The following is a 19,420-nucleotide window of genomic DNA, read 5'->3' as shown; positions in this document are numbered from 1 at the left end:
TACTAGAAATTTTTATCACAAAACACCAACATTTAGGGTGATTATTTCACATAACACATTATTTGTCATTAGTTGACTTGACAAGTAATTAGCCCATGGCATGACCCTCCAGCGTGACACCAATTTACAAGACACCCGGTGGAGATGAGAATATGAGCCACACTTGCTACATTTGCTACACACAAATAAATTATCATATGACAAATATGTACTGAAATTATAACCACACAAGAACATAAGATTTGAGTAATATATTCCGTACGAAATGAAACTTGCGAGCATAAGATTTTAATAATATGTACCAATACAACTACCCTGGACATAAGATTTAACCACTAGTGTTGATAAACAACTTCGTATTTAGCGCATAACGGCAAATACTACAAAATAAGGTCTAAGCCTGTTATCACTCTTAAATTGATAGTGGGCCTGAATGCACTAATGGGCTATTAAACAAATATTATATGTTTTATGAAATAATTACCCAAATGCTAATGTTTTATGATAAAAAAATTAAGATTGTGCTTATGTGATAAAAATCCCCATTATGATGTTAAGTGATAAAACCTCCCAGTTCGGAGGCTGGAATCGCGAAGCGGTACCAGACTAAGCCCTCTTCCTGTTCACCGCGACGGAGCCGTCCCTGACCTGGAGCTAGCCTGCGGCGGCGCGGTGAGTCTCCCCGGATCTCCGCCTTCCTCCCCCTTCTCCGCCGTCCCCTCTCTACCCCGCCCTCCTCTCCTTCTCCAACCTCCGCATCCGCCCTCCATGGCCATGCCCCGAACCCTAGGTTGAGCGGCGGGAGCTGGAAAGGCGTGGGATGGGTTGCCCCAGCCGTTGACGATAGCGGTGGCGGCGCAGAGGCCACCCCTGCTTCTCCCTCATTCCGCGCAACAGAGGGAGGAGGCAGAGCGAGGCGGGCTAAACCTCACTCTCTGTTTCCTACCAGAAGCAGCACCTAGCTCTGAAATTGGATACTGCTAAGCCAGTAGAAAGAAAGTAAGGCCGACTATACATCAGGAATAGAATACTTGTTTGAAGACTCACCAGCTGTGGCAGTACCTTCGCCTCCAAGGATAGGGCGTTTCCTGAATTTCAGTTGAGGAGCAGTCACTCTGACTTGTGAAATGGACCTTATTGATCTGATGAATCATGCTTGCAGTAACTCGAGAGGAAGGAACCAAGTGTTGATTGAAGATGAATGCCCCTGATCGCTATGAGCGCTTCGTCGTGCCTGAGGGCACAAAGAAGTGAGTCTACCCTCCTTCCACACTTTACCCTACATTTATCCAAGATAATGCTTCAGTTGTGTTTTGTTAGGTATAGCTTGTTTCTTTCTTGGAGGAAATGTAGCTGTTGAATACAAGTTTCTTGAAGTAGTTTAACATTTCAATTATGTTAATCTGTTAATAGGCACTTGCGTCTGTTTATGTGTTCTCTCTATGGCATAATGTTATGAAATGCTGATGCTTTTTTTAAAAAAACTTTTTACCCTCACAACTAAGGCTTGTTGTAGCTTGCCTGCCGCTCTATTACCTAAAGAACATGGTTATAGTCCTCACGATTATCTAATGCAGGGTGTCATTTGAGAAGGATACCAAGATCATGAATGCTGCATCGTTCACCATTGAACGCGAGGACCATACTGTCGGCAACATCCTCCGCATGTACGTGTAGAAAAACCACGTGCCTCTTTGTCCCTGGTTATGTTCATCAGTTCACCCCTTCTTATTTTCTTCTGTATCTGCGAGATCCTACAGGCAGCTACACAGGGACCCAAATGTTCTCTTTGCTGGCTATAAGCTCCCTCACCCCCTTCAGTACAAAGTCATTGTTAGGGTAGGGTGCACTTATGTTTGTTCTATTCTTTAGTTGTGTTATACTTTGCTCAAGTAGTCTGATGTTTTGTTATATGGGCAGATCCATACTGCAAGCCAGTCCTCCCCAACGCAGGCATATACCCAGGCAATCAATGATCTAGACAAGGAGCTTGAGAACCTTAAGCAGGCTTTTGAGGTATGTTTCTTGTGCATAGGTCCATGGTTAGTTACTTTCTGATAAGCTTGTAGTGTGCCGTTAGACCATTATGACATTGATGGGTGAGGTGCTGTATAAAAGATAGTATTTTGCTATTTATTTGCATGTTCATAACCAATGCTTTGATAGCTTGATTTGGGATGTTGATTTGTAGATTGAGCTGGTTTATGTCAATTTCACACAACAAAGTTGACGAAATTCATGGACATGTTTTCATGCTAGTCCATGGAGATAGTGGTGATGCATGCTTCTGTAAAGTGCTTGGTTTTGATGTTTGCTGCATGCCAAATACATTGAGTTTACAACATATTTTATCTTATTGCATTGGCATTAGAGAACAATCCAATCAAATATATTGTTGATATGTATAAGTGGATTGCCTAGCCCTTTCCATCAGTTCGGACTTTTGGTTGCGTTGGCTAGTGCATGAAGCTTGACATATATGACTTTTATTTTGTACTTCCTCTCATCCGTAGTTTTGGAACGAAAACACAAAACTAACATAGTGCAAACATGTCCCAACCAACCACACCTTGAGAAAAAGGAAGAGAACTAAGTATGGCAGAATACTTGATGTATTCCTATTTCTTAGCTGTTGATGAAGTTAGAATCTGGCATAAGTCATTCTTGATCTCTCCTGATTTTTGGCGTTGTCGATTATATGTGCACTGTAGCCTTCCGTACATGGAACAACCATTCAGCAATCATGCACATGTTCAGGGCAAATAATGGTTGTTTACACAATGCTATACAATTTGGGATGCTGTTTTCATGTGCATTGCTCTTTAGGCCATCGATTGAAACCAACGATAAAATTAACCTGTCTGGAAGTTGCATATTCTAGAATATGAAACCAAGGATGTGGTCTCGAAGCTCTCTGAACATTTAGGTTGCAAATCATCTCGCTCCAAGTTAACCTCTTCATCACATAACAGTTGAGAAGATAGTTTGCCAAAACGGCTTATATTATGGAACGGAGGTAGTAATATTTAGTTCTAACACAAGATAGCAATTATGTACTACTTGATATTGATGAACTAGACATATTAGATTTATTACAATTTCTTCTTAAAAAGATTGGTAATTCATGCTTTCACAGTACTATTGCTAATTCATGCTGATTTATTACAATGAACCATCCTCTTAACTTTATTCGTATAATTTCAAGTATTTTGGGAGGCTGATGTTGTTTCATTAGTTCGCTATATAGAATTTGTTATGTTACTCCCTGGAGCAACATTCCTTTCTATAAACATCAGTATCACTGTTATCAACTTTAGTTTTCCTGGTTTCTTGAAGGTTTTTTTTTATTTAGTGTATTGGGACATAGAGGCTAAATTGGCTGTTTCCATACTAGCCCTACCTTTCCGGTTTGTGTTGAAATATGGCACAAAGCAAGACAGAATGCTTAGCAGGATGGAAAGTAGTCGTGCCACTTTTGGAAAAATATTTCTTGTTGAAGTTGAGATATCTAAATGAAGGGCAACAATGCCTTGTGTATGTATTTGGTTAATAATGAATTCATGTTTTGGAATTCGAGCAGTGTTTATTTCATTAGTAAACACTAGGGATTGTAGACAATAGAAGGTCATGAGATTTACTCCTTCTGATGCATCTTCAGAAAAAGTTTGTGTCGTTAACTATGCGCAGTATTCTCATGATGTCTCCACTGCCAATCACAACTTAAGTTGTTTACATTGGTCTGTTGCGTAATATTAAATCTATCTTCTCACTTGTCGAGCACTTTAACATTAGAAATATTATATGAGTGCATATAAATTAACCAGTACTCCCTCCGTTGTACAATCCTTGTCGTGGTTTTAGTTCAAACTTGAACTACAATCACGCCACGAATTATGGGACGGAGGGAGTAGTAGATATCTTTCTATAAAAGGAAATATGGTGACCAGTTAAATCACATAGGGTGCTTAGACGCAGTAGTTCCTTGTCGGTACACTTTGTCTTTATGAAATGAAGAATGGATAGCTGTAGAATCATTAAATCATATGGTATGCCCTCATATTGGTCGGTTTCAATCCATGGATTTGGATATAGAATTATTTTGTTGCTGCCAATAGGGGTTAAAAAGATCTTCCTTACACTCTGGTGCTTGCCCTTTTCATATTATCGCCCGCCCTCCAAATTTATGTCTTGGATATGTTTCAGTTTGATTAATTTTCCGCGAATCTTGTATGAGAGAATGCTTTGTTTGAAGCCAAATTGCAGTGATATGCTACTGACTTGAGCTTTATGTTTCCAGGACGAGAAGAACCGTCACGAGGAAAGGATGAAGCAGGGCTACTAGGCCAATGGTGTTGTAGCTAACGTGAAAACTGTCTTCGTATCTAACGTTTGAACTACCTTATTAGAAACAAAAAGACTCGAGGCTTGTCGATGATCCCTGAAGTTGTAGATCCTTAGCCTGTGTCTTGAGTTGGACACCACCAGGATTGCCATTCGAATGTGTTTTGCTTAAACAGGGTTCTGCATGCCATTCTAAGCTTGGTAATTAAACATGTGTTTGCACTCTCTGTCTTCCTGGTTAAATTTCTCTATTATGCTCGCTGTTATGACCTTCAGTAGAAGGATATACTCGTAGTGGGTTGTAACTTGTGAGACCGAGTGCTTCGATAATAATTCTATAGTCCCGTAGTGTTACATCGATGTATTGAGACCGCCACAGTTCGATACTGTCTTAGCTCTGCGTGTGCGTGCTCGTGTGATCTAATGTGAACCAGAGATCAACATGCAACTAGGATCAAACTGCATGTCAAAGAATCAGAACATCCTGTACCTACATTGTACTAGTCTCCACCATAGTTTAAAACAGCAGGCTATCTTATTTAGCCGCAATTATTTTGGAGGCTATAAAAGGCTCTAGTTTTTAGCTTTTTTTTTTTCAAAAAATTAGAATATTTCAGTTATCTTACCAAAAGAACAAGAAAATTATGACTTAAACACGATCTGTGATACAACTATTCAAGAAAAACAAGTATTCAACTATTCAAAATCACAAGTTTTCTCTAATTATATTGAACACAAATTCGGAAAACAAGAAATAAAAAAGGAAAGAGAAGAGAAATTCAAAAAATGCAGGAGGTTTAGCGGCCAAATTAGAGGCTAAATAGGGCTATAGCCGGCTATTGGCGGTTTTTCTCATTTAGCCTATAAATAACATAGCCGCAGCCCGGCTATAGCCGGTTATTTAAAACTTTGATCTCCACTACTATTGGGTTAAGTGCAATTTTGGTCCCTCAAGTGTTGCAAAAGTCTAATTTTGGTCCCTCAACTCTATTTTGGTCTAAATATACCCTCAAACTCTTAATTAAGTCCACTTTTGGTTCTGGTAGCGATTTCATGATGGTTGACCGGTTTTTTAATCTTTTTTTGCCATCGTGGACAAAATTGACCAATTATAATCTACGTACGATCATTTGTCCTCAACCAACAAATAGAAGAAATCCCCTTGTCCTAATACACATGTGTGCCGCTTCCGCCTTTCTTGCTTAGTGCAGTCGTCCTCGCCACTCCTCCTGAGGCAAAAGCCCTCGCATATCCACCGATTCTACCTTTCTCGCCCGGTTTATCCACACTTGTAGTACCAGGCATCGCTGCTAGGTGTTGGGGAAGAGTTAGGTTTAATACGACAAGTGAATAATGATCATGATCTTACCGGCGAACGTTCATAATGTTAATTGCATAACTGATCTCGAGGTGAGATGGTCCTAAGTGGACTAAATCTATCCAAATATGTCCACAATGGCAAAAAAAGAGAGTAAAAAACCGGTAAACCATCAAAACCGCTACGAGTGACCGAAATTAGACTTAATTAAGAGTCTCGGGCAGTTTTAGACCAAACTAAAGGTAAGGACCAAAATTAGACTTTTGCAAGATATGAGGGACCAAAAATGCACTTATCTACTAATAAAAAACCCAGAGGGTCTGATCCGTCAAACATGGAGATGAGGGACCGTACAATCAAGATATCCAACGCCCCACAACATCTTCATGTTTGACAGAGCGGACAACACCCACGACCCACCCACGCGCTAATTTTATCTCAGGAAAAAAAAAACCAACTTCTCCCAAACAGATCCCACGCGCTGGGAGAGAGATATAGTGAGAACCTCGTTTTGGCTTGGTGACCAGAGAGACAGTGAGAACATCGTTTTGGCTTGGTGACCAGAGAGACAGTGAGAACATCGTTTTGGCTTGGTGACCAAAGAGATACATGTCTCGCTACAAGGCACCTTGTTCCGGTCTTGAGGTCCACCAGGAAACTAGGTCTGCATCAGCAACAGGGAGCCAACCAAGGTTACCCACGGCTCAGAGCCCATGTCCAAACCTTCCGAGCCACGACGCATCCCAGAAGCAAGTGCTGAATCATCTCTGGCTCCTGACTGCAAAGGGGGCAAGAGGCCGGGGCGGGAAGGCCGCGCCTCTGCAACCTATCGGTTGTCCAACATCTGTTTCTTGAAACGAGCCACGCAAAGAATTTGCAGGAGTAGGGAGCACGCGAGCGCCAGATCAGAGGCCATCGGTGCCCCAACCCTGCCAGCAAAGAAAGCCTAATAGGCCGAGCTCGCAGAAAAGCTCCCATCTGCGGACCAGCGCTAGACAAACTCATCCGAACGTCAGGTACTAGCTGGACTGCGCCCACAACACGCCAGAGGAGGAAGAACTCCGCTACCGCGGCATGCCCTAAGTCTGGGCCACAGTCTCGCAGCCACTCGCCGCCAATACCCTCATTAACCGTGTGTGAGCTGATCTTGCGGCTTGCCACCAAGGCCAGGAGGTTTGGCGCATAGTTGGCGACCCGCGCCCCATTGAGCCACCTATCATTCCAAAAGAGTGCACGCTCGACGTCGCCCAGGATCAGCAGACTCAAAGAGGGCTCTAGCAAGGCGCGAAATCTGAAGGTTGAACTCCGCCCAAGCTTTGGTCGAGTCGACCCTCTGCAGCCACGCCCAATGGCATCGTGGAGCAAGGTTTAGGAGGTGTATTCACGGATTCGAAGTGTGAGAAAAATGACCATGTTGCAGGGGCAGTGTTGGGCGTCCCCCGGGGGGGTTAGATTTCTAATCCCCCAGGTCCACGACCGTCCGATTAGTTAATCTAGACCATTTTTAGCCGTTTGATCAAATCATCAATATCTCTCTCCCACTTTTGCTTTAGTAGAAAAAACATTTCGTTTGTAGCAAAATATATTCCCACCTAAAATCCCACTTTTGCTTTCATAATGTACCAAAGTAGCAAAAAACCGTTCGTTTGTAGCAAAATCTATTCTCACCTAATCCCACTTTTGTTTCCATAAAAGCACCAATGTAGCAAAAGCAATCCAATTGTAGCAAAAAATGGTTCAACAACTAAAACACACATATCTCGCCGGAGACTCGCTGGAAACCTCCCCGGAGACATCGTAGCAAATATGTTCTACTATTGTAGCAAAATCAACCTCATCGGAGTCCTCGCAAGAGATGTCACCGGAGACTCCGCCAGAGATTCTCAGCGCAGACCTTGTAGCAATGAATGTGTAATATTGTAGCAAAATTACGGAGCAATTTTAGCAAAAATATAGAACAAAAATAGCAAAATGACTTCGCCGGAGACTCCCGCCAAAAACCTCGGACCAAGAATTTTATACGAATGTAGCAAAAACAAATAACCAAAATAGCAAGAAAAAAAAATAGGTATGTAGCAAAACCCTGTTAGCCGGATTGAATCCACAAAAAACAACATCCTAGTTGGTGGCAATGTGGATGATTGTTTGTAGCGGCCTCGACCACCATTAGTAGCAACAAAAATTTAAACTTCTATAGCAAAAGTACAAATCAAAATGTAGCAAAGAACTTATTTCACTGAAGACATCGTAGCAAACAATTTATACCATATTAGAAGAATCACATAAGAAATGTAGAAGCAAAAATATATTACGGAGTATTACAACTATTGTCGAACTAAGGTTGCAGCGTGGTCTCTATATGTAGCGACGTGGTGGAGGGGAGGGAACGGAGCGACCGCGAACGAGCAGAAGATTGTGTGGGTTTTGACCTGAATGCGGCCGCGGTGGGCGAAGGAGGAGACGGAGCGGTGCTTGGAGAGGCCCTGAAGCTCGCGTCGCCGCTCCATGGCCATGCGCGCCACGACGTTCCGGCGCTCGCGGAGCCTAGATTGGTCGTTGTCGCGCTGGCGCCTGTCTCTCTACTCCGCGTAGGCATCGCCTTCGCTGTCGCCGACGATGGCTCGACGGACGCGCTCCCTCACCAAGCGCACACGCTCACGCTCGGACTCGCCCAGCCACTGTTCGCCCCGGGCGCCCTCGCCGCCCGGCGAGCTCTGCTGCGGCGCGGGCGCGGGCGCAGTCCACTCGCGCGTGATCCGCCGCACGAGCGCCCGCTCCGGTGACAGCGCGCGCCTCTCGCCGCCGCGAGATCCTGCTGGGGCGCGACATCGACGGATGCTAGGGCGCTGCGGGCGGCGGCCCAGCCCTGCTCCGACTGCCAACGGCGATGGCGTGTTGTGCTGGCAGCATGTGTGGTGCACCTCGGCACCGCCTCCTTCACCGTGGTCGGTGAGAAGAGCACGGTGTCGCGCAGTGGCTCGTGGCCGAGGCAGTTCAGGGCTTCAGGCACGGCGTCGCGCAACGGCTCCTGGACGAGGCCGTTCAGGCACATCACATGGTCCGTGAGCACCGCGCTCAACCACATACGGGCGTCATCGTGCGCCACCGGGACGGTGTCCGCCGCGTCCGCGAGGCGATGGCGCGCGAGCTCCATCAGCTGGACACAGTCCGCGCGCTCAGCAGGTGTCGCCCGGTTCATCCACGGTTTTCCCGACCTCCACTCGGATTTAATGTACACCTTAATTTTTTAAGGGAAATTTAATGTACTCCGTAAATCGGAGCTGGAGACAGAGACGGAAGAGGCGGCGGCTGTTCTGGTTGGTTCCCATTCGGCCCCGGAATCAGCTGGTCTCTCCGTCTGCAGCTCCGATTCAGCAACCCCCTCCCCTTCTCTCTACTTAAATCGACAAGCTAGCGATCTCGAGCAGAGGAGGCGCTAGTCATGGATCCGTATGTCTTTATCCCAACAAGAAGCTACGATGACCACGTCCTAGCCTTGATGGAGAAGCAAGCCAAACAAGAGGAAGAGGATTGCTGCGAGGAGGAAGAAGATTTCAAGGAAGCGCTGCTGCGATCTCGAGCAGAGGAGGCTGTAGTCATGGATCCCTATGTCTTTATCCCAACAAGAAGCTACGATGACCACATCCTAGCCTTGATGGAGGAGGAAGCCAAACAAGGGGAAGAAGAAGAGGAAGAGTATTGCCACGAGCAGCTAGAAGAAGATTTCAAAGAAGAGATGCGGCGATCTATGGATCGTCCCCTGCTGAGTCCGCCAGATCATGGCCACCCCGACCAGGAGGGCCTCCCGAGGCCAGATTTCGTGCTCATGGACACAACGGCCTACTTCCTCGACCGTGACAACGCCACCACTGCCTCCTGCGAAACCAGGGCCTCCCAACTCATGGGCACCGTCAAGGTCACATTCTGCACCGCTCCCCCGCCGCTCGTCTCCTACTACTGCGTGCACGCCACCCACTACGACCACACGGACTTCGTCGCCGATCCTCTCATCCTCGCCTCGGAGACGGACGGCGGCCTCGTGCTCTTCTGTCTTGTCATTGGTAAACGCAGGTCGGATTTCTTCCGGCCGAGCTGTCAGCATTGGTTCATGTACGACTCTGGCACCTCTCGACGCCGACCGTCGCTCAAGCACCTTCCGCACCCGGGTGCCCTCGCCGAGTTCGACGAGCCCTCTTTTGCGATTATCCGCGATTGTGACAGAAAAAGGCAAGGGGGAGAGCGCCACAACTCAGTAGTGAGTAGTGTCAGCAGTAGTGCAGACCACCACCGCAGTGGCTCTGCCCTCCACCCCCACAGTGGCAGCAGTGGCTCCATCCTCCACCCCCACAGTGTCCTCCGCCCTCAAGCAGCCAGTAAATCTGAACATGAATGTAGCGATTGTGACTATGTGATTGTCGCTAAAGACTGTCATTTTGGGTACCAAACACCTTCCTTTCTTTGGATGTACCATTCCAAGACAGATCGCTGGAGTGGCAAGCCGGTTCAGCCGCCGGTAGCATACCCTGGCCACATTACGTGCAAAACAATCACCATCGGAGAAGAGGTTGCATGGGCAGATCTCTCGCGGGACATTATATTTTGTGATGTGCTTGCCGAAACGCCGAGATTCCGTGTTGTTAGCTTGCCACCGCCGATGAAGAAACTGCCTGACCAAAGATCAGTCCGGGACGTTGCTATACTGAATGGTTGCATCCACTATTTCGAGCTTCAGCATCAAATAAAGGAGGACCACAACATTGTCGGTTGGAGTGCCGCTAAATGGAGCATGAAGGTCAGCAGCCCCTTGGAGGCATGGCACTTGGACCATAAGGTTGATTCGTCCAACATCTTGGGATCTTCTAAAATCGAAGGTAATGCTCGTACGGCTCAACCCAATCTGCAAAGCCTCTGCTTCGGCCTACCCATCCTGAGCCTTCAGGAGGAAGATGTTGTGTACTGCCTTGCGAAGATCCACTACTGGGACTATGAGCAGACAGCATGGGTGATTGTTGTCGATTTGAGTAACAACACAATCCATGAAGCGGTACAGTTTAATGCCTCAAAAACAGTTGGTGTTTCTCTTGGCTACGGTGCAAGCAGGATTTCCAAGTATCTCAGACCCCCGCCAGGTACTTGCCATAATGACTAACTAGATTTAAATGTGCGCCTTGGCGCACGATCCCGTGAAGGTCGTGTTGATGTTCATTTCATAAAAGTATGATAATTAATTTTGTAAATCATTCCTATTTTTTGTAATCTCATTGACGGAGGAAAGTTCTTTATTGAAGAAACGATTCAGGTGTTGAACATAAGCATGATCTTAAGTTTTGCATTTTAGGTTATTGCTAAACAAAATCAAAAGGTAATATCATATTTAACATTGTTGAACAAAGACACAAAATGCATCTAATTTATTATAGGGGCAATATCCTAAGGAGGAACAAATGTTGGACAAAGATAAGGTAGACACAACTTACGGCTTACAGATAAAAACTAAAAGAAAAGGAAAAAAAAGAAACCAGAGGGAAACGAAGGAAAATGAGTCAGCCCAACGGAGGGGGGGGGGGGGGGGGGGGTGGGGGCTCACAATACATGGTCCGGTACGGGCTGGCCAGCCCAAAGCAGTTGCCTGGTTGTCAAGAGCCTAGGGCAGGCCATCTCAGATTTCCCCATTCGCTACACCATCCTTCGAAGGTCGCTGGCGGCGCGTGCTCCTGGGTCGTCTCCAACACCCACGCTGGCATGGAGGTGACGTCGGTGGAGTTCCTTAGCCTTTCAATGTCTGGGTTGGCGGTGCAAGCATCGCCTGGTGCGTAGAAGAAGCGACCTTGGAGGACCGGCGGCCACCTCGTTCGCGCGGATGAATTTCGCGGATCCCGTGGAGACCGTGCCGGTGTTCATTTTGTATAAGGACGATAAAAATTAACAGCCAGTATGATAATTAATTTCGTTTTACCTTAAGAGGTCAATAGAATAAGTATCATATGAAAACCAAAATGTGACAAACAAATATGAATATCTCATCGGCATTTGAGGCCATGGCATATAAACTAATAATGATAAATCATGTAAAAAATAGGGAAACATACTACACATAGCAGCAAAAAAACTTGGTTCGATGTAGCTTAGACTAACTTGCCTAGTTGATTGTTTTGTAAGTCGTTGCTAAAAAAATTCTTTGATTGTAGTCTCACCAGCGGAAGGCAAGTTATTTTATTAAAAATAAGGATTCACGCAATCAACACGCCATCGGCATCTCCATGTGGTGGTTCAACATGCAAATCATTTTCTTGCACTTATTTAGGTAGATATGCCTATTTAAGATATTGCTGAACAAAAGAATGATCTTACGGAGCTATGAATTTTAGGAACAAAAGCAGAAGTTAATAGCAGATTTAATATTGTTTAACAAAACACACCTACTTCTTCTTTATTATTGGAGCAATATCCTAGAGAAAAACAAATGCTAGAGAAAGATAAGGCAGGCACAACTTACCCTCGCTCAAGACAGATGAAAATGCAAATTCCTGTGCAACAGAAACAAACAAGAAAGGTAAAATGCCAGGGCTCAGCAATCACTGATACAATTTTTTTTAGAAGGAACATTGGCCCATTCCATAACTACATCATGCTGGGCATGTAGCCGGGAACAGTGTCTGATACAAATTCAGGGAATTGGCCGAGCCAAGTCTCTACACGGCCACTCCCCATAAGCCAGCATAGGCAAATAAAGTCTACAAAACATTTATACCAACTCTCATTTGTAAATTTATCTTTCTAAAGAGTGTATCTAATTTAGAGAAATCATACTCCTCGCTTGAAATAGCTTGCTTCAGAATCATGGAGTCTGTCTCAAATATTACAGTTTGGCGCCCGATTTGAGTGACAGTGATAGGCAATTGTTGTAAAGCTAGAGCTTCTGCTATGGTGGGTTAGCGACATGTTCCACATTTTGCCTGCACCTACTGCTAGTAATGCACACCCTGGTCATTCTTGATGGTGAAGCCCCAACTCCAGATTTTGATGACTTACTGAAACAGCCATCGATGTTTATCTTCAAAATACCTGAATGTGGTGGTTTCCAATTTTGTGCATTTTCCTCTGGGAGCACTTTTTCCTGATTAACTGACAGTAGAATAGGATAATTCATATACCAATCTTATAAATTCACCATTTGTTTTACCTTATTTCTATTGCCACCAGAAACAATCATAAGATAGGGCAAAACGTTAGACACTCCAATTTCAGTATAAAAATTTCCTATGACAACTTTTTTGAGTCAGAGCAGGATATTAAACTAAGTGTGACATGTTCCAAGGCAAAAAGAAGTCTTCTTTCCTAAAGAGCTTCATTCTTAGGGGTAGGCTGAACACCTTATTGGGAAAGAGAGAGTGCATCATAGCCTTTTCCAGTAAAAGCAAGACTTCTTTTCCTCTGCATTAGAAGTACAGGTTAGTCCTGAAGATGATTCTTTTGCTGCCACTTTATAAGCTGATTTAACAGGAATTAACACTTTTTTTTATCATGATGCCATGTCAGGAAGTCACCTGTGTCTTCTTGGACATGAATCTTGAGAATAATATCAGCATCTTCAGGCCAAAGTGTTGTCAGAAAAGCTCCACATCCCATCTTCTGGCCAAAGGATTCACATACCTTGATTTTCAGTGATTGCTTATGTTTTCACCATTGCCCACTCGGCAGATGAATCCTATTTTCAACAAATTCAATTCATGCCTTTGAGAATACTCCTCCAAACATATGAGATGCCTTTCTTTGGAGTAGCATTCAGCATCAAATACCATCCAATCATACCGCTTCGTTTATACAACTGTGTGGAGGGACACCAATTAAGGTTACTTTCTAGAATGCACAATTAAGGTTTTTGGGAAAGGGCATATCACTGAATATCAAACAGTTTCTTCACAACCCGGAAATATTCAGGTACAAAGTTTGAATATGCAAGAAAATGAATCAATCTTGACATGAGGAAAATGAGACGGGGAGGGGATGGCAGGGGATTGAGAGCAAAACTTGTTTTTGTTTTTGTTTCGAACAGCAGGCATCACCACCGAGAGCAACCCACAGGCACAACAACGCCTGCATGAGAACACAAAATGTCCAATATCAAACAAAAGCAAAGCAATTGATGTGGTCGATGTGAATGGGATGACAAAGCAACCAGCAAGGAAAATTGCAGCACTGGCACTCACCCTCTACATGATATTTAGAAATCTGAGTTTGCAACATTGGCTAAATTGTTTCATCGTTTAGTTTCCAAGGTCCAAATCCACCTTCAAGAAAAAAAATGGAGAAGACCAATCAGCGGAAAATATCCATAAAACCCGTTCATCAATAAATTAAGTTCTTTGTAGCATATGGCATCAGGACATGCCATATATATGTAGCATCTGAAAACTACTCTAGTTTAATAGCGATAATGTTCAGTCTAAAAATCTAAAAAAGATAATTTTCAGAGTTGAAATTCAAATACCTACAGCTAGGGAGAATACAAATGATGCAAGCATCTTTCCAAAGAGGAAGCATATGATTACAGATCTTAGATTTTCTAGCATTTCCATGTAGCGAGAGAACAACAAATCAAGTATTTAGCATAAGGTAGCAGACCAATAGTTAAACCCACTGTTTCCATTATATAAGAAATATGCATATGTAATATATCAATTCAAGCAAGTAGTGATATGGAACCGCCTAAACGGGTAATCTATGAACTAAATATCTCACAATGCAATGCAAAACTCATTAGCCATCAGAATAGGCAGATATCTTATATGAGTTAATTCTGAACGAACCAGATTCTTAACTGAACAATTATATATCAAAACGTACATCAAGCTATGGGATGAAGTAACAATATCCTCAAGTTTTTACCATTGAAGAAATATATTTACGGCAACAAAGTGGCACATAGCATGACCATGCTTACCAGTCTTTGAGGTCGAAGCGTCAACCACCTGCATCATAAGTTTAGAAACACAAGGTGATAGGCGAAAACCATAAATTTAGAGCAAAGCAAACATCACAGATTCTGAGCTAAACTGAGAGGCATCCAAGTTTCCACTTATAGAAAATACTTCTCTGTAATAAGACAACATAATGCTTAAAGATTTATGAGAAATCTAGCTCGAGAAACAACAATGCAAAGTCTATACTCAGAAGAACAAACTGAGTACCAGATAGTTTTGTTTTGCCATGAAAGCAAGACTCGTCATCATGCTTGAAATCACAACATGGAAAAGGCTAATTTCGTAGAAACCATAAAATGTACTTTCAATTTGAACACAGAGAAAACAAAGCACTTGGAAATATTACGAAGAAGGTAAAAGAATGTTCAAACAAAGAAATTCTTCCAAATAGCACCATTGGAACAAAACGCAATGATGATTGCCTGTAGAAATAAATCAGTATGTGCTATGTGCCTTCTCCTTCATATAACAATAGACCCGCTTCCAGGTTGTTGTAAATCATCACCGAAATTAAAGCTTCACATCAGTTTTGGATTGGGTCATACCAATATCCGGAATACAAGTAAAGTCTCATGGCAGTCGGGGCCTATTATTGTTCTCTTTGACCCACCTTTCAGCAGGTGGCATTGAAGTAAGTTCCATGTAAGAAAGCATGATGCCAAAATGTAAAAAAATATGAAATTTTTACCTTGCAAAATGCAAGAGTTGAAACACCTTTCCGTTTCCTCCACGTGTGGCGACCCGCTGGTGTCCATCAGATGAACATGTGGCTGCGTCATGGAGAGATGGAGAAGATGGCACAGTCATGCTGGCAGAAGAAGAAGCCATTGAACCCAGTCCCTGCGCCGCATACCGCACCTGTAGCAATATTACCTGAGCGGGACATGGCCAAATCCGACACACGTTATTTAATTATAAGAAGAAAATACACATTATCATTGCAAAATTAAGCATTTGCTATCCCTCATAGCATTAAACCTAAACCTTTGGAAATTGCAGTCCTCCTGCCAGCATCATCTCACTGCCTGCAGGTTCTGTGATCTGGTAACCTGACAACAATATGCAGTTTTGAAAAATGCTAAATAGAAATAATTTTCCAAGAAATTTCTACTAAACAAGCCAAAGTTCTGAATTCATTTTGCTATACATATTAGAAGGAAAAACTTATCAAGCACACATATCGTACAATGGTGGATCAGGCTTAGCCGGAAGATTTTCAACATGATATCTTATCTTTGCATTCGGACTATTAATCTTTTAGACAATCAGATTGCCAATCACAACTATCACTGTCTTCCAAAATTCAGACTGCTAATAAAAGACCATGATAATCTACGCTCATAGACACAAGACATGATCTGATAATTTAGGAGTAGCTACTGTGTGGTTACACATCATACCTTGGATGCAATAGCCTCTGTCAGGCTTGAAACCATGAGCTTCTCAAGCAAAGCCGTCACTAAAATCTGCGCCAAATGATCCAATTTTTACACACACTATATAAATGTTGAAAGACAAAAAAATCAAAACAACAACCAGAACATACAAACAAGCATCTCTTACTCTCAAATAAGCAAACCACACCACTCAATCTTCTCGGCCTTTCCACTACTGACATCCACCACAACAAATCAGAAATCTGAGAGATAAATGGTTGCAAATAAAAAGTAGTACATAACAAAATCGATAAGAGATTTACCAGAGGTGGGGCCATATGAAAGTGACGAAATCAACATCACCTCACTGAGAACTTTCAAGATAGAGCACCAGGTTTAGATAGGGAGGGGCGGGATAGCGACATACAGTGAAGTGTGGCCACCATGGCTATATCTATGTATAATAAGAATGAACATAAATACCTGTTTAAATAAATTGGAGGAGATACTCAATCTGCGCGCAAAGGAAGACTGCAGCCACACTCTATCCGCTCCAATGGATATGTAGCCCCTTAACCTGCAAAATGTGCAGGAATCACCAAAGAAACCAAATTCCGCTAACTCAATCTTAGGCTTTGGAGGTAGAGAACATGGAGAAATTCTCCACCTGGTTGAAGTACAAACAATGCATCATAAAAGGCTGCAATTTTGCGATTTACCTTGTTAACGTACAAACTGGTCCACCTATAAAATGAAACACATGACTCATATAGAGAACTATTTTGGGCTGAAACCATGTATGTATATGTTAAGGTGTGGATGTTAATAGGCTGGAAAATACTATGAACAATTATTAATAAAAGCTATGAAAAACTATAAACAAAAGCTATGAAAATACTGTTTTGCAATAACGGACCAGAAACTTGTTTTCGGCGCTGCAGCTAAACCGCTGAATCAAATTTAGTGAATAACCACTCAAAACAATCGCAGAAACGAGACCTGTAAAGCACTCCAGCTAAGAGTTCTCTAATTAGACCAGCTGGATAGTCAAAACTGATGATCTTCCTGTATGTCTAGAAACAGGAATCTAGAAAGATGTTTACTTGTTTTCATCGCTGCAGCTAAACCGCTGCACCAAATATAGTGAGTGACCACTCAAAATGACCGCAGAAACGAGACCTACAAATCACTCCAACTAAACATTCTCTAATTCGGCCAAGAGGGTAGTCAAAACTGACGATCTGTGAACCTGTATGTCTAGAACGGAAATATAGAAACATGATTCATCTAATTTCCACTTGATCTTGCTAATCCCAGGCATTTGAACCTAGGAACCACCATTTACAGAACCTAGGATTATCATAGAGGGTGGGAAAACTCACCCTTTGAGCTAGATCAAGAGAAATCGGACAGAGAAGGTGGGGATCTTCCATTCTTCATTCTTCCTTCTCCTCCTCTTGCTCCTCTTCTTGCCACCACTTATTCCTCCAACACCTAGACCAGAAGCCCTTCTTGTTGTGTACAAGGACGATCTAGGGCATGAGAAAGAGTAAAGGGATAGAGGAGGTGGGGCACCATGGGCCATGAGCTCCACGTTGGGGATGGGGATTGGGGAAGTGAGGACAACACAAAGATTGGAGGGTGGGAGCCTGGAGGAAGAGGGAGAAGAGCCAAAGGAGGAGAAGAGGACGAGAGTGGGGTGAGAGAGAGGATTGGGAGGACGAGCGAGCCAGCCGATTGGAGAAGATGGCGCGACGGGATTTGGCTGTGGCGGCTAGGGTTTCCACTGTCGGGAGCGCTTTTATACTACAAAGTGAAAAAAATGAATAGCAAGGATGCATCGCAAGACCCCATCTGAAAAGATCCAACGGCCACGAAGCGCTAATCGCTATGAAGCCCCCATGGGGGGCATCAATTATACCTTTAGATTAATGCATATTGAACTGTAGAGGACTAAGAGCAAGTACAATAGATCCTAATCAGCAGACTATAAACTAGTCCATATCAGCAAATTCTGAGTTGGAGGATAGACACAAAGAGAGAGAAGAGAGCGGGCGACATGTGAAGCGCCCGGCTACAACACAGAAAATGAGAGGCTACCGTCTACTTGCAGCCTTCAGCTGACTTTAAGCAGACGCAAGCATGCTTTTTACTGCTGGCCATCTTGGAAACATGCAACATTAAACACTTAACTATTCCTAAAGCCAAAGTGTAATACCCAAGCTATTGTACTAGATTTTTTTTGTGATGATAATAGCTAGCGTGTCACAGGCTTATAGCCAGTTGCTGGCTTTGCTACTGTCCTTGCTCTAATGCATACTGTATTGTGGGGAGGCAGGGAGAACTTGACATGCCAACCTTAAATGATCACAATCCAGGGGATAGTAGTTGACTGATTATATTGCAAAATCAAAGCAAAATAAGAGTTGTCATATTTATGCTGAATTATAACGGGATGACCCTGGCGTGGTGATAATATATAGGGTTAACTGGATCTGCCACTACAACTTTTGCGAGTTGGAAAATGCCATTACAAAAATCCAACTTGAAGATATGCCACTACAACTAACTCATACCTCTACCTATGCCATTCTCTTCAATTAAGAAAATAACTATTCAAAAATACTTTATTTCAGCGCATATTTCAGTATTGACTGTAGTGGTATAGATTTTATACTGCCACAGCAATCATAGCTCAAATTTATACAATACTTTTAGTCCTTCTTGACCCCAAACATTTGTTGCAATAATTCAACAATACCCATCAATTTTATACTACCACAACAACCATCGTTTGAAATCAAACACAACAAGCATAGAACTAGGAAAAAAAATCAGCAACAAAGCAAAATGAAACAGAAGACAAGATTGGCTGGCCGGGGCGCTGTACTTCGGCAGTCCCACGGAGGTCACTGGAGATGCTAATCTTGCCATGGCGCTCCTCCAACAATGTTGGGTGCAGATGCAGCCATGTTGCTAACGCCGCTGGCGCCCTAGACCAGCAGAGACCGCCTACATCCCGCTCGCCTCCCTCCACACCCTCCTCTAGCAACGACAACCTCCAGCAGCGCCTCCTCCTCTCCAGCCCTCGACGCGCCCACTAGTGGAGACATTCCCTTATGTCCCGACATGTAAGGGCTTTTAGTCTCGGTTGGCCAACCATGACTATTCAGGCAGGACTAGAGGTAGAACCTTTAGTACCGATCCAGTTACCAACCGGGACCAATGGTCCTCCACGTGGCTGCGATACAGTGTTTGGGGTGGAGGATATTTAGTCCCGGCTCGTAAGCCCAATCGGGACTAAATATTATTTCCCAAAATTATTTTTCATTTTTATAATTTATTTTTTATTTTTTTAATTGTTTGACTCGTTACTCTCTCACTTGGAGCATTTTTTAAAA

At 43.5% G+C, this 19,420-nt stretch overlaps 1 protein-coding gene across 1 annotated transcript; it reads left to right on the top strand.

Annotated features, from left to right (window-relative positions):
• Positions 1-562: 562 nt before the first annotated feature.
• Positions 563-4,568, top strand: LOC127302153 (DNA-directed RNA polymerases II, IV and V subunit 11). Its single transcript, XM_051332550.1, has 6 exons — positions 563-672; positions 1,163-1,250; positions 1,578-1,667; positions 1,761-1,839; positions 1,921-2,016; positions 4,298-4,568. Exons 2-6 carry the CDS (start codon positions 1,198-1,200, stop codon positions 4,340-4,342), a joined length of 363 nt encoding a protein of 120 aa, XP_051188510.1. The 5' UTR covers positions 563-672; positions 1,163-1,197; the 3' UTR covers positions 4,343-4,568.
• The last annotated feature ends 14,852 nt before the right edge of the window (positions 4,569-19,420 follow it).

This window comes from Lolium perenne, chromosome 5 (genome assembly GCF_019359855.2).
Source record: "Lolium perenne isolate Kyuss_39 chromosome 5, Kyuss_2.0, whole genome shotgun sequence".
Classification (NCBI taxonomy): domain Eukaryota; kingdom Viridiplantae; phylum Streptophyta; class Magnoliopsida; order Poales; family Poaceae; genus Lolium; species Lolium perenne.
Note: the sequence above shows the minus strand (reverse complement) of the source record. Positions and strands in the feature narration are given on the sequence as shown.

Bases quoted from the DNA above. Each gene is read 5' to 3' on its own strand.
- LOC127302153 (XM_051332550.1), top strand. From the start codon at position 1,198: ATGAATGCCCCTGATCGCTATGAGCGCTTCGTCGTGCCTGAGGGCACA. The intron at 1,840-1,920 runs GTAGGGTGCACT...TTATATGGGCAG, and splicing joins AGTACAAAGTCATTGTTAGG to ATCCATACTGCAAGCCAGTC. The intron at 2,017-4,297 runs GTATGTTTCTTG...TTATGTTTCCAG, and splicing joins ACCTTAAGCAGGCTTTTGAG to GACGAGAAGAACCGTCACGA.